The 13,606-nt window shown below is 40.5% G+C and overlaps 3 protein-coding genes across 5 annotated transcripts in view; 2 read left to right on the forward strand and 1 right to left on the reverse strand.

Annotated features, from left to right (window-relative positions):
* Nucleotides 1-447: 447 nt before the first annotated feature.
* On the forward strand, nt 448-4,527 carry LOC144631514 (uncharacterized). 2 transcript variants are annotated; one of them, XM_078489957.1, is made up of 3 exons: nt 448-488; nt 1,482-1,535; nt 3,484-4,527. In XM_078489957.1, the coding sequence occupies exon 3, from the start codon at nt 3,488-3,490 to the stop codon at nt 4,196-4,198; it is 711 nt and encodes a 236-aa protein (XP_078346083.1). In that variant the 5' UTR covers nt 448-488; nt 1,482-1,535; nt 3,484-3,487; the 3' UTR covers nt 4,199-4,527. The 2 variants fall into 2 exon arrangements, with proteins under 2 accessions (XP_078346083.1, XP_078346084.1); XM_078489958.1 differs by having other exon boundaries at nt 469-488; nt 3,488-4,527.
* A 1,766-nt stretch (nt 4,528-6,293) lies between these two features.
* LOC144631512 (transmembrane protein 183-like) lies at nt 6,294-10,899 on the forward strand. 2 transcript variants are annotated; one of them, XM_078489954.1, is made up of 3 exons: nt 6,294-6,573; nt 8,707-8,790; nt 9,776-10,899. In XM_078489954.1, exons 1-3 carry the CDS (start codon nt 6,489-6,491, stop codon nt 10,723-10,725), a joined length of 1,119 nt encoding a protein of 372 aa, XP_078346080.1. In that variant the 5' UTR covers nt 6,294-6,488; the 3' UTR covers nt 10,726-10,899. The 2 variants fall into 2 exon arrangements, with proteins under 2 accessions (XP_078346080.1, XP_078346079.1); XM_078489953.1 differs by having other exon boundaries at nt 6,296-6,573; nt 9,773-10,899.
* A 1,002-nt stretch (nt 10,900-11,901) lies between these two features.
* LOC144631510 (serine/threonine-protein phosphatase 2A regulatory subunit B'' subunit gamma-like) overlaps nt 11,902-13,606 on the reverse strand; it is a 212,672-nt gene continuing 210,967 nt past the window's right edge. The window contains exons 18-21 of the mRNA XM_078489952.1: nt 13,493-13,537; nt 13,050-13,109; nt 12,527-12,594; nt 11,902-12,348 (exon numbers count right to left, since the gene is read on the reverse strand). Coding sequence (XP_078346078.1) covers nt 12,249-12,348; nt 12,527-12,594; nt 13,050-13,109; nt 13,493-13,537 — 273 coding nt within the window. The 3' untranslated portion in view covers nt 11,902-12,248. The remainder of the gene's footprint in view (nt 12,349-12,526; nt 12,595-13,049; nt 13,110-13,492; nt 13,538-13,606) is intronic.

Genomic DNA, 13,606 nt, shown 5'->3' on the forward strand with positions numbered 1-13,606 from the left:
GCACTGTTATTCGATTCTTTTGCACCTGGAGTGAAACTTAGGATACATCCGCGTGATGGCGGATTTGCAAAAAGACCTAAACTGTACATTTCAAGTCTCACTTTGGCCGGTTTTGCTGGATCTGGAGTGAAAATAAGCTTTAATCTACGTAGTGGTATATCGACACAAAGGCCCAAAAATTTTGGAATTCACGCGATGGCGGATTTGCAAAAAGACCCAAACTTTACATTTCAAGTCTCAAACTAGCCGGGTTTGCTAGATCTGGAGTGAAAATGAGCTTTAATCTACCTTCTCCCACCCTTCCGGCCCCTCCGCAGAGTACAAATGCCTACAAATGCCCCCCTCCCCCCAAAAAAGGCATCTCACGGGGAGAAGCGTTGCGTGACGGCTGCAAATACCGACAGGCGCACATCAAATGACCATGCGGCCTGGGAATGAACGTTGAGAATTTTCTTTCTTTCTCGTTACTGGTAATCGCAGTTTGTATTACTAGTGGTAACCACAGGTTAGAAAGTGCGGGCCTCGATACAGTTAAGAGAAGGTTCTGGGAGGGAAGTGTTTTTAAATCACTGGACAAAAGAAAATTATTCCAAATAAGGTCGAGTAACGCGTCACGCTTAAGTCACGAATGTTTTTTATCGTTTCCTATTGCCGCGAACCAATCAGAGTTGTTTTTTTGATTGACAGTTTTGCGAAGTGTAGTCGAGCACGCAGTGTGAATTGAGATGTGATTTCCCCCCCGGGGGGGGGGGACTCCCAAATGAGAGTGACGGGGATGCTCGTCGTCTCGCTTAGGGGTATAAATTTCGGACTTTGGGTCTCGCTTAGGGTGTTCTGGGGAAAATGCAAGAAAATGGCAATATTTTTAGCCATCAGGGTCTCGTTTAGGGTTGCACACGAAGAAATATACAAATATAAGTTCTTTTTCTCAGAATTTTGGTATCTTTTAGGGGTCTAAAATAGCTTGAGCCACGCCCAGATTGGTCTCTTTTAGGGGTTCTTTTCAAAATTTCCGACGAGCATCCCCGTCCCTTTAATATGGGAGTCCCCCCCCGGGGATTTTCCTCCGTCGGCAAACTCGCTTTGTTGTCAGTGTTATAAGGAATTTCTCGAGAATAACCGTTGTTGGAATCATTCGCTTTGCCGTAGTTTATCTGTGATACAATCACAGCAGATCTTCTCAAAAGCAACACCTATAAAACAACGTCTGCAACACGTAATGTCTGCAAGACAGAAGCCTCGATCTAATGTGACACACTGTTGATTTTTCGCATTCTTATCGCTCTTGGAGACAAGATTTTTCTCTTCCGGTGTTACGACAAACTGTCGTGATTGACACATTTTTTGCATTCCGATCGTTCTTAGTGGAAGAACAAAATTTTCAACTTCCGGTTTGCCTTAATAAACGTGGCGCGCACGCGTAATACGCAATCCGCTGGTCACTGTCAAGATTAGGGTTGCGGGCCTCTCTTGGGCCCGCAATTAAAAATAGCAACACTAGCAGAAGGAATTTCAACAAGTGTTAGCAGCCCAAGGTATGTTTAAAGAGTGCCGAAACGGTGGACCGAAGTGGCCCTGCATTCTGTAGTTGCTCCTGTTCCCGTTTTGTCACGTCATCCAAACCTTTTCGTTTCCATTCAAGCGCATGCAAAGAAGCGATCGCAAGCTTCTGGCGAGAAGGATCTTTCGCGCACCTCCCGCGATCTTGGAATGGTAAAACGACTGCTACGCAGGCTAAACACTTTTAATATTTTAATATATGCAGTGGTTTCCCTTCATTTAACAAATGCAGGTGATTGTGTGTGGTCGTGATGTTATTATGAGGCAATGAGGATGTGGGATGTATATGCGCCCGGGGTGTTGGGGGGGGGGGGGGATGAAGTGAAGTGAATACTTTATTTACCCTCGGATTGTAGAGTAGCTTTTAACATAGCTAATATCTCCGAGCATTTCAACAGTACAACGGCACAATGGGCAAAGACCAGTCCACAACACCGGGAACTTTGTGCCCTACTCTTTACGATAAGTGTGTGGGTTCTTTTACGTCCCCTGCTGACCATAACACTGAAGATGCAGGAGACGGGGCCTACGGTTTATCGTCCTTATCCGAGAAGACTAGAATATCTAACCATTTGCAGTTGTTATTGCAAAGGCAGCATATTCTCCTCAGTTATTTTAAGACCCTGAGTGTTGGTCCGGTCTGGGACTCGAACGCGAGACCTCCCGCACGGTAGTCCGGCGCTCTACCAACTGAGCTAACCGGTCGGGGGCTAACCGGTCGGGGGGGAGGGGGCGGTGGAGGGTATCACGCTTCTCTTGAAAACCTTTCCCTATTTCAGACCTAAATATGCAAATTTCGCCACCCTTTGTCAGATCTGCCCCAGAAATATATGAATAGTTTCTTTCAAGAATGATAGCTAAGGGCCATTCCATTTTATATCCACACCTTTCCTCCTGTAGATGAAATTTTCAGGAGGGGTTTTTTAAGTCATTTCTGGGGGAGTAGCTCTGTTGGCATTCTTTTATCTTCCGAATATTTCTGAAGGGGTTAAGGAAAAGTTGAATTTTTCCTGAAGGAGTTTTGAAAATCGAGTTATTTCTGAAAGGGGGTATCATGTCCCCTGTTCCAAATCACCAAGGGAAAAGCCCTTGGAACGAGGTTGATCATGTCGGCACTTTTATCTTTTTTCCTGAGGGGGTAAAGTTTGACTTACCCCATCAATAGGGGTGTGTGGATATAAGATGGAATGGCTTAATTGCTGACCAAAGTGCACCATACCCTATTCAGACCAAAAGCTTAACATCACAATCTATCTGCCTTTTCAGACCAAACAAACCATACCCTTTGGCGCTGCACATAACTATCTAGCTTATATAAAGGAGTACCCCCTGAAATGGTGCGATGGGAGACAAAGGATATAAAAACAACACCTGTTCAAGTGAAATCAGGGATATGATGCCAAGGGTATCCTTTGTTGCACTGACTGCAGTTTTGTTTGGGATATGGTTAAAAATTATGTGTTCTTTAAAGCACTTAGGAGCCAGTCATTATTTAGAGGGGGAGGAGGGCTAAAGCAAATGGAGGGAGGCTAAGTTCAAATTATCCTGAGCTTTCATTTTATGAAGCACATTTTTTTGCTGACGCTCCCCCCTCGTACCCATTCACCCTCTTAAACCTCCCTAATATGCAGGTATAAATTTATGTGCCCCCCTCTCCTCCTTATTTGCACCAGCCCTCCCCTCCCTCTAAATAATGACCTGCCCCTTAGGGTGTTCGAAATAAATGTATTTGCATTCAGCATAGGATAGCGCTTACTAATCTGCTAGAATGCTTCTTGGGTCCCGCAAATGCATTCAACAGTCATATGTCGTGACCCCAGGGATCTTCCCTTTATATGGAGAAGGATGTTGAATCATTCAACTGTGAAAATTGTTCTTTGTTAATATTGTATTACTTACTAAAGTTAATCAATCATTTCCAAGAGAGATGTCAGAAAGCAAGCCCAAGCTTCACTGTGCCTGGTTCTGTCCATTTGCCCACAGAGCATGGATTTCAATGCTAGCAAAGGGAGTGGATTTTGAGTACATAGAACAGAATCCTTATGACAAGTCGGCAGAATGGCTGGCTGTCAATCCTCGTGGATTAATACCTGTCATTGTGCACAATGGCAATTCAATCTACGAGAGTCATGTGTGCATCGAATACATTGATGAGGCCTGGCCGAGTGGACCAAGCTTACTACCCAAGGGTCCTTACCAAAGGGCTAGGGCACGAATGTGGGGAGATTTCATTGTCAAGAAGATCATACCACCGTATTACCGATTCCTTGTCAAGCAGTCTCCAGAAATACAAAAAGAAGCCAAAGAGCAGTTTTTGGCTAATTTGCTGGAGTTCACACAGGCAATGGATCAAGCAGGCCCTTTCTTCCAAGGCAAGGAACTTGGTTACGTTGATATCATGTTTGCTCCATGGGCTTGCAGAATGTACATCTTGGAGCATTACCGTGGTTTTGTTATCCCCCAGACAGAGGAGTTGAAAAGATACCACATCTGGGCTGAAGCTGTGAAGAATCATCCCAGTGTAAAAGCTGTTCTACAGGATAAAGATAGGGTTTTGGCAAATGCTAAACCCTATGCAGAAGGCAATGCCAAATCTGAACTTGCAGATGCTGTCCGCAAGGGTACTACTATCCCCTAGAGACCATTCAATGTTTTTTTTAAATAGTGCCTCTGAAGGCCCCAAACTGAGAAAAACGTAATTTCTCTTGTCAGACAATCATTTCATCATATCAATATATCAAATTGGTTTTAACAGTTAAGACAGCCTAGGCAGGGTTAGATTTTTTTTAAGTCATTCTACTAATAAATAAAACACCTACAGTAGTTATGCTGTGCTAAACATTAAAATATGACCTTGTAAAGGAAGCAAAGCTTAATAAACTTAGGGTTACCGGTATATGAGAAATACAGGATAATTTGTTCATGATGTTGATGTGCAAAGTTAAAGTACAGTTGAATCTTTCTGTATTTCCACTTCTTGTAAGTGACCACTTTTCCAAAATAATAAATGCTGTTCTTTGTGCTGCTCCCCAGCTAATAAACCAACACCCAGAACAGGCTATGCTTTGTGTAGGAGGGATGGTTTAAAATTGACGGCAGGATGTGGGATCAAAAATGGCAAGGAAGGCGACCTCAGTTAACACGAATTTCAATCAGGCATCTTCATAGGCGTACGGGCGGAACTGGGAGGGCGGAGGCGTTATTGCCCGAAAAATTGATATGACGTCTGTTGAAAGCCGAATAAAGAGGCATATAAAATGGACAACTAAGCATGCATTGAAATAGTTGTGTACGAACCTTGCCTACTTGCTTAAAAGGAACGATAGCCCCTTAATTAATTTCGTGGCTTTGCCCGAAGATGTCAATACATTGAAGCCCTTTAATTTTCTTTAGAAATATTTTATTTAGCCACTCTTGTTCAGCAAAAATTAAACTTCTTTGGGGGAGCAAATTTACATCTTTTTCCCTACTTGAAAGTTATACAACAGCGTGTGAAACCTTCAGGGGTAAATGGGTTAAAACATTTCGTTGCAATTGAAAGTTTTGAGCTTACGCTAGCCCTAAGTTCTAAGTATTTGAGTCAGAAGCATTTGTAACAGCTTTGTTTCAAAGGTCTTACACAGTATCCACCGCGTGCAAACGCTCAGGCTATGCAAATTTCCCACTCACTTCCAAACGATTGCAACTGAATCAAACTGACATTAAAATGAGGGGTCACGTTGAATTTGCTGGAAAAATCGAACAATATTGTAACAATTTGCGAGAGGAAACGAAGCAGATGAGTGAGAAATTTAGACTTTGAACCCCAAAGTTCGGTATATTTCCAATACTTTTTCTAATGATGTAATTCGCTTTGAATGCAATGTTTAGATTTGTCGGCTTATTTTCTATTTTTTTCTCTGGGCTTGTTGCCCGAATTCTAGGCATTTTGCCCGAAAAATTTCGGCACTGGGGGGGCTGCAGCCCCCCTCGCCCCCCCCCCCCCCCCGGCTCGTACGCCTATGGGCATCTTTTTTTAATGATGATGATGAGTCCAGTGTAGTGAAGGACAGCATGATCAAATGTTATAAGGATAGACAATAATTATTATTGTTGTTCCTGTGTATCCTTGGAGACCCAGGGGTAGTGGGGGAGGGGCAGGGGGGGGGGGCAAGGAGAAAGTCTAGATTGGGAAAAAAAATTGGCATAGAAAATTCAATAACGAACTTCAACGCTGAATTTTTTTCCCCATTTAGACTTTCCCTCACCCCCACTTACTGCCCTTGGGTCTCCAAGGATGGTTCCAGTGAAGATCATGTTTCTTCTAAAACAACTTGACTTGCAACTGTCACTATGCAAATGTGATTGGCTGCAGCAAGTGGGGGGACAAGTTAAACAACCTACTTTTATACCATATGGCTCGGTGGTATGACTTGTCTGCCACTGATTTCTGGTTAGATCTGTTTTCCACTGTGAAAAGAGTCTGAAAGGAAAAGTCTTCAGTGAATTGAGAGATCAGCTGAAACATGCTTGTTTTATCATCATCTTCATCTGAATCCTAAGACAGCCACTGATCAGTTTCCTCTACTCTCCCCCATCTTCCGCCTCTCACCCTCTACTGTTCTCCTCCATGTTTCCCTGGGGATGCCCCCTGCTCCTGCTTGTTTTATAAGCAGGCGAAATCGGAATGAAGAATCTCTTTAAGGCGGGATGGCGGGAAAAAGCTAAAAAGTGTGGTGTGATGGAAGGTGGGATGCGGTATTGAAAAGCCTCTTTTGGAGCCTCGTTCCAGTCCCAAGCTGTCGTTATTTACCACGCATTGCGGACGTACTTTTCATGAGAGTGCCAGGCTACAAAGCCAAGTATGCAACATGGCGGACGTTCCTTGTGGATGGAACAGTGAAGAATTCTTAATTTTATAGGTATGTTTAGAGCGTTCAGAGAGAGTTATGCCTCGGAAAAAGCGCAGAAGTAAAGGAAAACGATGTGGAAAGCTTCACAAAGCATTGTGCGAGAAAGACGTGAACGGAGGAGGTAAGAGTTTCTAAAGAATGTCCAAGAATCTACCTTCATTTTCGATTCCGAGATGAGAGTTGCAGAGTTGCCAAAAAATTCACACTTGTTGGAATTAAAACCCGGGGGGGGGCACCCGGTATATTTTTGGGTGGGGGTGTGCCGCTGGGAATTTGAAGCCCTTACCCTATACCAGACCATGTTCAGCTGATTTTTGCAACCCTATACTAGACTAGACACTGAAAATCCCTACCCTATCCCAGACTTGCATTTTGTTAGAACTGTATCATTATCAGTGTTTTAATGGAAAACCATCTGTGAACAACGATGCCGCGATGATTTTATTTACGTTTAGGAAAGCCTCTTTCTCTTCCGAGTTTCTGGACTATATTCGTCATACCGTCGATCGGTTTCCCGGCAAATGCTACCCTTTTCTAGACCAAAACTCTCTGATTTCTATACCCTATCCCAGACTAAACTGCTTGAAAACCATACCCTTCACAGCGGCACATACCTATATAGCTCATGTATGGGAGTGCCCCCCCCCCCCCCCGGGATTAAAACCTAGATTCTTTCAGATCCCTATGATCTGATATCGTTTTACCGCGTTTATTATTCTAAGCATCTACCCTCAAGGTAAAGCGATCTCGACGGTCTTAATATACATGTAGATAAGCTTATGTACACAGTGATTTTTAGTGCAGAATGCACTTTTGTGATGGTTTGGTGGGCAGTCGTGTGATAAACCCCTAACGCGCTAATGTGTAAACTTTTAATCACCAATTAATTAATTAATATCAATTAATTAATTATTCCTTGTGGAGGGGGTGGTGTGGGGAGCACCTGACCGTACCCCTAGGTAAAACCTGGAGCACATCTACGTTACTTTCATATGAAGATCTCAAATGTATATATTTGTTTCAGAAAACCCTTTGCTCTCCTTGTGGTACTACTCAACGTAATTAACACCAAACGCATGCGCAGATTAGTCTACGTTGTTTTCTGGAACTATCATGAACATCGCTTGTATTACGTGTTTGCGGTCGGCTTCCTGCAGACTTCTTGGCGCCAAGTAAAAACCGCAAATTAATTAAATTAGATTTTGAGACTTTCACAGCGCTTTCGTAATTAGGTATGCAAAAACTTGCACCGGGATTTTCGGCGTGAACACCCGATAACCAGGAAACAAATATCCTAGCTGTACTGCATTTTAAAAAACCTGTCGAAAAATATGTTTTTTGATTAGATTTGTTTCTTTAGTTTTTGAGAATCGTCTTTCGTGCAGTCTAAGCCGTAACTTAATTAAATTAAACAAATGTCATCGATGCCGCCGTAAAACAAACAAAAAACAAAAGTTTCATGTTATCGCATTTTCAAGGAAGACAAAAGTATTTTGTTACAAACGAACAAAAGTGTCGTGTTACGTTTGCAAAGATTAGCGTAAGGAACACCTGGGAAAGAATACAAGTAGCCTGTGAACAGTTTTTCCGAAAGTAAAATAAAGCAAATAAACACGAACATATATAAAACATCATACTTTCAATTGTTCCATATTGCATTCTGCACTTACCAAATCATCGAGATTTTTTTTGAATCATGGTGATTTGAATTGATGAGATGTTTTTAAACTAGTAGGCATAGTTTGAGGTCCGTTTGGGGAGAATAAGTCGTGTCCCTTTGAATGTGGAGATAAGATGTTCATAGCACTCTGAGTTCAGATAAGAAGTGTATATAGGACATTCCATTTTTATCTGTGCACCCCCCCCCCCCCCCATGAAAGGTACGATTTCTACACCTTAGTTTATTGCTGTCGGCACCTGTGAAGACTGCATTAAAGGGGTTCAAAATGTTGTGACAGAGGTTGCCTTTGCCAGGTGCATTTGGATAGAAAAATGGAATGTCCCAATACTGCAAGTCAAATAATAGGCTATGCACTCTAAGGTCATGTGTTAACTCCTTTTTAGAGACCTGATACAAGACTTTCAAGATGGCAGATGCAAAAAATGTTATCATGTAATTACCAGATTTGATGGCATGTAAATCATTTGCCCACAAACACATAAAAACTACTGTCACCCTTCCTTTCCAATAATTACATTGTATAAGTAGTCGTGCATGGTGGCTTTTCATTGTTGACAATGAATTTTTTTCCAGATCTGGCCATTGAAGACTTTGCTAATGCTAAAGATGCAAAGGAAGCACTCAAACGGGTAGCAAGAGGATTTTCATCAAGTGCTGGTATGTGCTGTGAAGACCTTGTGCGTCATTTAGCATTTGAATAGTTGCTTAATTCCAGATCAAAAGCATAGTACTTTAGTAGCTGTTTGACACATTTTTAGTGCAGAATGCACTATTGTGATGGTTTGTTGGGGCTGTCGTCCGCTAACCCGCTAGTGCGCTAACGTGTAAACTTTAATAGTCAATTAATTAATTAATATCAATTAATTAATTATTCCTGTGGAGGCTGACCATACCCCCCAAGTAAAACGTGGAGCACATCTACGTTACTTTTATATGAGGATCTCAAAGGTATATATTTGTTTCAGTAAAACCTTTGCTCTCCTTGTGGTACTACTCAACGTAATTTACACCAAACGCATGCGCAGATTAGTCTACGTTGTTTTCTGGAACTATCATGAACATCGCTTGTATTGCGTGTTTGCGGTAGGCTTCCTGCAGACTTCTTGGCGCCAAGTAAAAACCGCAAATTAATTAAATTAGATTTTGAGACTTTCACAGCGCTTTTGTAATTAGGTATGCAAAAACTTGCACCGGGGTTTTCGGCGTGAACACCTGATAACCAGGAAACAAATATCCTAGCTGTACTGCGTTTTAAAAAACCTGTCGAAAAATATGTTTTTTGATTAGATTTGTTTCTTTAGTTTTTGAGAATCGTCTTTCGTGCAGTCTAAACCGTAACTTAATTAAATTAAACAAATGTCATCGATGCCGCCGTAAAACAAACAAAAAAACAAAAGTTTCATGTTATCGCATTTTCAAGGAAGACAAAAGTATTTTGTTACAAACGAACAAAAGTGCCGTGTTACGTTTGCAAAGATTAGCGTAAGGAACACCTGGGAAAGAATACAAGTAGCCTGTGAACAGTTTTCCGAAAGTAAAATAAAGCATATAAGCACGAACATATATAAAACATCATACTTTCAATTGTTCCATATTGCATTCTGCACTTACCAAATCATCGAGATTTTTTCTTTTGCAGCAGCCATAGTCAGTGAAGCTGAGAAAGAGAACATGATTCCTTGGTATGAAAGAACGGACTTTGATACAGACTTTGATTCATTATCAGCTGAAGAAGGTGAATGTGAATCACCAGCAGTTGTAAACACTCAAGATAAAACCACATCAAGATCAAGAGGATCCAAGAAGAATGCAAAGAAAAAGGATATTACATGCAAAGAATCTGATGAATGTGGATTGATATACCCATTAGATGTGTGGTGTTTATTAGCTGAGTACATTCGTCCTGAACATGTACAGAAGTTTGCACTGATCTGTAAAGGAGCGAGACAAGCTATAAACATGAGAACATTTTGGTTAAGACTTTATGAGCGTCACATAAGTCAGCCAAAGAAGCTACCTGAACGACTCCAGCCAGATACAATTGAGTGCCGTCCTGGCTTGCGTGCTAGGATCATCAGAGCTCTTTTTCATGGGTATGAGCCATTCAGGACTCGGATTTTGTCGCAGAGTAATTTAAGAGACCCAAGCTCACTTGAGTCACACATGTGTATATCAATGTGGTACAAGCAGGCACTGTGTAATAAGCAAACTAAAAAAGTTTGGGTGTTTTATTTCAAGTTTTCCCAGAAAGCTGCTCATGAAAAGAGAAAACCAAGATATTTTTCTCAAAGATGGTTTGAACAAGTCGATGACTTAAATGAAAATCCCGAAGAAAATCACACCATTCTTCAAGTTAATTGCGTCAATTTCCTGCCGTTGTCCCCTATACAAGGTCATGTGTTGACTAAAGCCTTAGTTGGCATAAGTCGTGATATGAAGTACAACAGCATCAAGTTGACATTTCATTCACCACGCAGTGATGGCAGATACCGAAAGGAAGGTGGAACTGTTGTGATTTTAGACCCAGCATATGATGCTAAAGTAATAAATTGGTGGAGTCCACTTTATCCTCATTTTGAGGATGCAATGTAGATATATTTCTTTCTCAGTATTTGACTGTTTATTAAAGTTATTTTATCAAAGTGGACGTTAATAATATTATTAGCAGTGTTTATATTTACTGAAAGAAATTACATGTACACATTATTCAATGACAGTTCAATGTAAAAGTCCTGATAGATTAAAAAGGCAACATGCTTACCGTAATGATTCAATTTAGCGCCCTCCTTCCAATAAGCGTCCCCTTCCGAATAAGCGCCCCCCTTCGAATGTGTTTTTGTCAATAAGCGCCCCCTATTCCAATAAGCACCCCCATTCTCATTAGTGCTCCCATTCTTATACCCTGTACATGTAAGTGCCCCTATTCTAATAAGCACCCTCTTTGGTGGTTAACTGCTTCTACTGAAGTCTAGTGGTTAGTGCTATTCAAGCGTAACATGTGAGTAATCATTTTCACCCTTCTCTGCATTCTGCAAGTTGCTCCAAGCATTATCCCTCCCACCCACCCTCTTATCTTGTTACAATAAGCACTTATCAGTAATTCAACTATTATGGGTCGTATCTCTCTGTTATTAGGTCCTACTAAGCCCTTAGTTTATTATTGGTCACTCTGGTTATTAATGCACTTAAATGACTTTTAATAAACTTATGGGCGAAGAATTGCTGCCTGCGGCACCCCTTCAGCCCTGTCAGGGAGGGGACATTTGTTACTCTGGCTGGGTTAACTTGGCCCCACGTAATTATTATTCCAGCAACAATGTCCTCCTTGCAGTATTGGCATGGGGCACCCCCTCGGCATGGTGCCATGTGCCGAGGCCCCCCATCCGGTGGGTTTTTATCCGGTCGGTGGGTTTATCCAAGCCTTGCCAGTACATTCCCTGCCCACTATTGACCACAACACGGTCTTGTGTCGTTTTCTGTGTGCCATAACTTTTAATGGACAATTTGCTAACCCCCCCCCCCAAAAAAAAAAGGAAAACATGGCAATATACATGACTGGAAGGGCATGCAAAGTGAGGACACGCAGGGCAAGAATAAAAGGTAAAAGTAAACAGTGGGACCATGAAGACAGTGACACGACTTTTGACTAATGTTAAACAACAGCAATGGCACACTGCACATGTCAATTGTCTTGGCTCCCTCATCCACACAGGATCAAAGGAAACTTATGTATGGGAAAGTGAGTGCAGTTACAAGTCAATAGACCAATTTGTTAGTAAAGTAAATAAATAATTTTAATTCATCAATGAAAATGTACAAAATGAGGGAGTAAAGTCGATGTAATGGTAGTTTTACAATTTTATGTATAAATACACTAGCTTTGCATTTCCACAAGTATCCACTTGTGATTTACTCAAAAACTTGCCAAATTTGAAAAGAATGTTTTTCCTATAAAAGTGTACAGAATACAGCTACAGCAGTTTATTTACCTTTATCAACTTCCAGTTGATAATCAACTATTTAATATTAACATTTAAAACTGAATTTTGAAGTTGACACTTATCCTAAAATCCCCGTTTAAACTCTGGTAAAGCCAGGTTAAACACCGTTCTTTTTTATTCATTATTTACATCTTGTACAAGCAACTCTCTGTTTTCATAAGTCCAAAAACCATTCAAGTCAATCAGAATACTCGTCACTGTCTCCCCTTGGCCACTGTTAAAATAATAACATCACAGACTTGGTCAAATGTGAAAACTGTCAGAAGCCCAACAGGAGCGGGGCTGTGTCACTTGTAAGACTACTACACTGTAATATATTAATATTGCACAGGGGAGATTTCAGAAATCATAAGGTTATTGCTATTGGAAATAACAGGGTTAAATTCACTGACCTGTTAACAAGATCTTGCAGGCTGATCCTATATGGGTCCGTGGGCTTAACCATGTCAAAAATTTCATCCTGAGAGAGAAAGAAACAGAATTGTTGTTAGAGTTAAAATTTGTGGGTGGACTGTAAAACAGGTTGAGAAGAATAACAAAATTAATGAAAGATAACAATTTTTTTGTTAGACTACAAGCTTAAGTTTTATATAGGAGCGAATAGCCAAATGAGGCAAAGCGCAGTTGACTTGTTCACAGAAAGTGAGGGCAAGTAGTCTAATTGTTTTAGTAGACACACCAAAGGATTGCAGTCCACAATTTTATATATACAGTTGTAACATAACTTATTTTTTTTTAATTACACATATTCTTCAATATAATTGTGAGCCGCATTTGATCATTTTCCTATCGTTAATTTGGACCATAGAAAAATTAATATTGGATAAAATTAAAAGAACAAAGTGACAAATAAGACAACTAATTTTCATAATCCCATATCGGTACACAAATATAATAGGATATTGTGTTCTTTACCTTAACATCAAGGAACTTGACTGGTTCATGGCCATGCTTCTTCATCTCCTCTTGAATTTCCTGTGAATTAAAAAAAATGCTGAAAATTATGACATGCAACATAAGAAGTCACAGAAGTAAGATCTTCAAAAACTCATTAATAATTCAGGAAATTAATGTTTAATGAGTGTCTTTATACTGTATCTGATAAAGACACAGCTAAATTTTATGTCCAATTTTCTTGGCCAAAATAACCCAAAATCTAATTATCAGTGCAAGAAAAAAAAGATCTACATCAGAGGTTTTTGAAGCCGTTCAATAAACTCGCAGTTAGTGCTGTTTGCAACTTGATAAAGCACTGACCTTCTCATCTATTAAACATTACATAAATCCAGCAATTTTCTTTTTAAATCACTACTTTGGAGGACAACATTATAATGATATTTCACATTTGAAAATCTCACCCTAAAGAAGTAGTTTAATGAGAAAATGTTGAGATGTCCAGCGGCCTGAAAAAAGGAAAAAAAAAATGATTTTAGATTACATATAGTAGCAGCTTATTGATGTCAGTGTTGTAG

This window comes from Oculina patagonica, chromosome 12, assembly GCF_052425735.1.
Source record: "Oculina patagonica isolate OP01 chromosome 12, crgOcupat, whole genome shotgun sequence".
Taxonomy (NCBI): domain Eukaryota; kingdom Metazoa; phylum Cnidaria; class Anthozoa; order Scleractinia; family Oculinidae; genus Oculina; species Oculina patagonica.

Coding starts and splice junctions, on each gene's coding strand:
- LOC144631514 (XM_078489957.1), top strand. CDS start 3,488: ATGTCAGAAAGCAAGCCCAAGCTTCACTGTGCCTGGTTCTGTCCATTT.
- LOC144631512 (XM_078489953.1), top strand. CDS start 6,489: ATGCCTCGGAAAAAGCGCAGAAGTAAAGGAAAACGATGTGGAAAGCTT. Junction 6,574..8,706: donor GAAAGACGTGAACGGAGGAG/GTAAGAGTTTCT, acceptor ATTTTTTTCCAG/ATCTGGCCATTGAAGACTTT. Junction 8,791..9,772: donor AGGATTTTCATCAAGTGCTG/GTATGTGCTGTG, acceptor TTTCTTTTGCAG/CAGCCATAGTCAGTGAAGCT.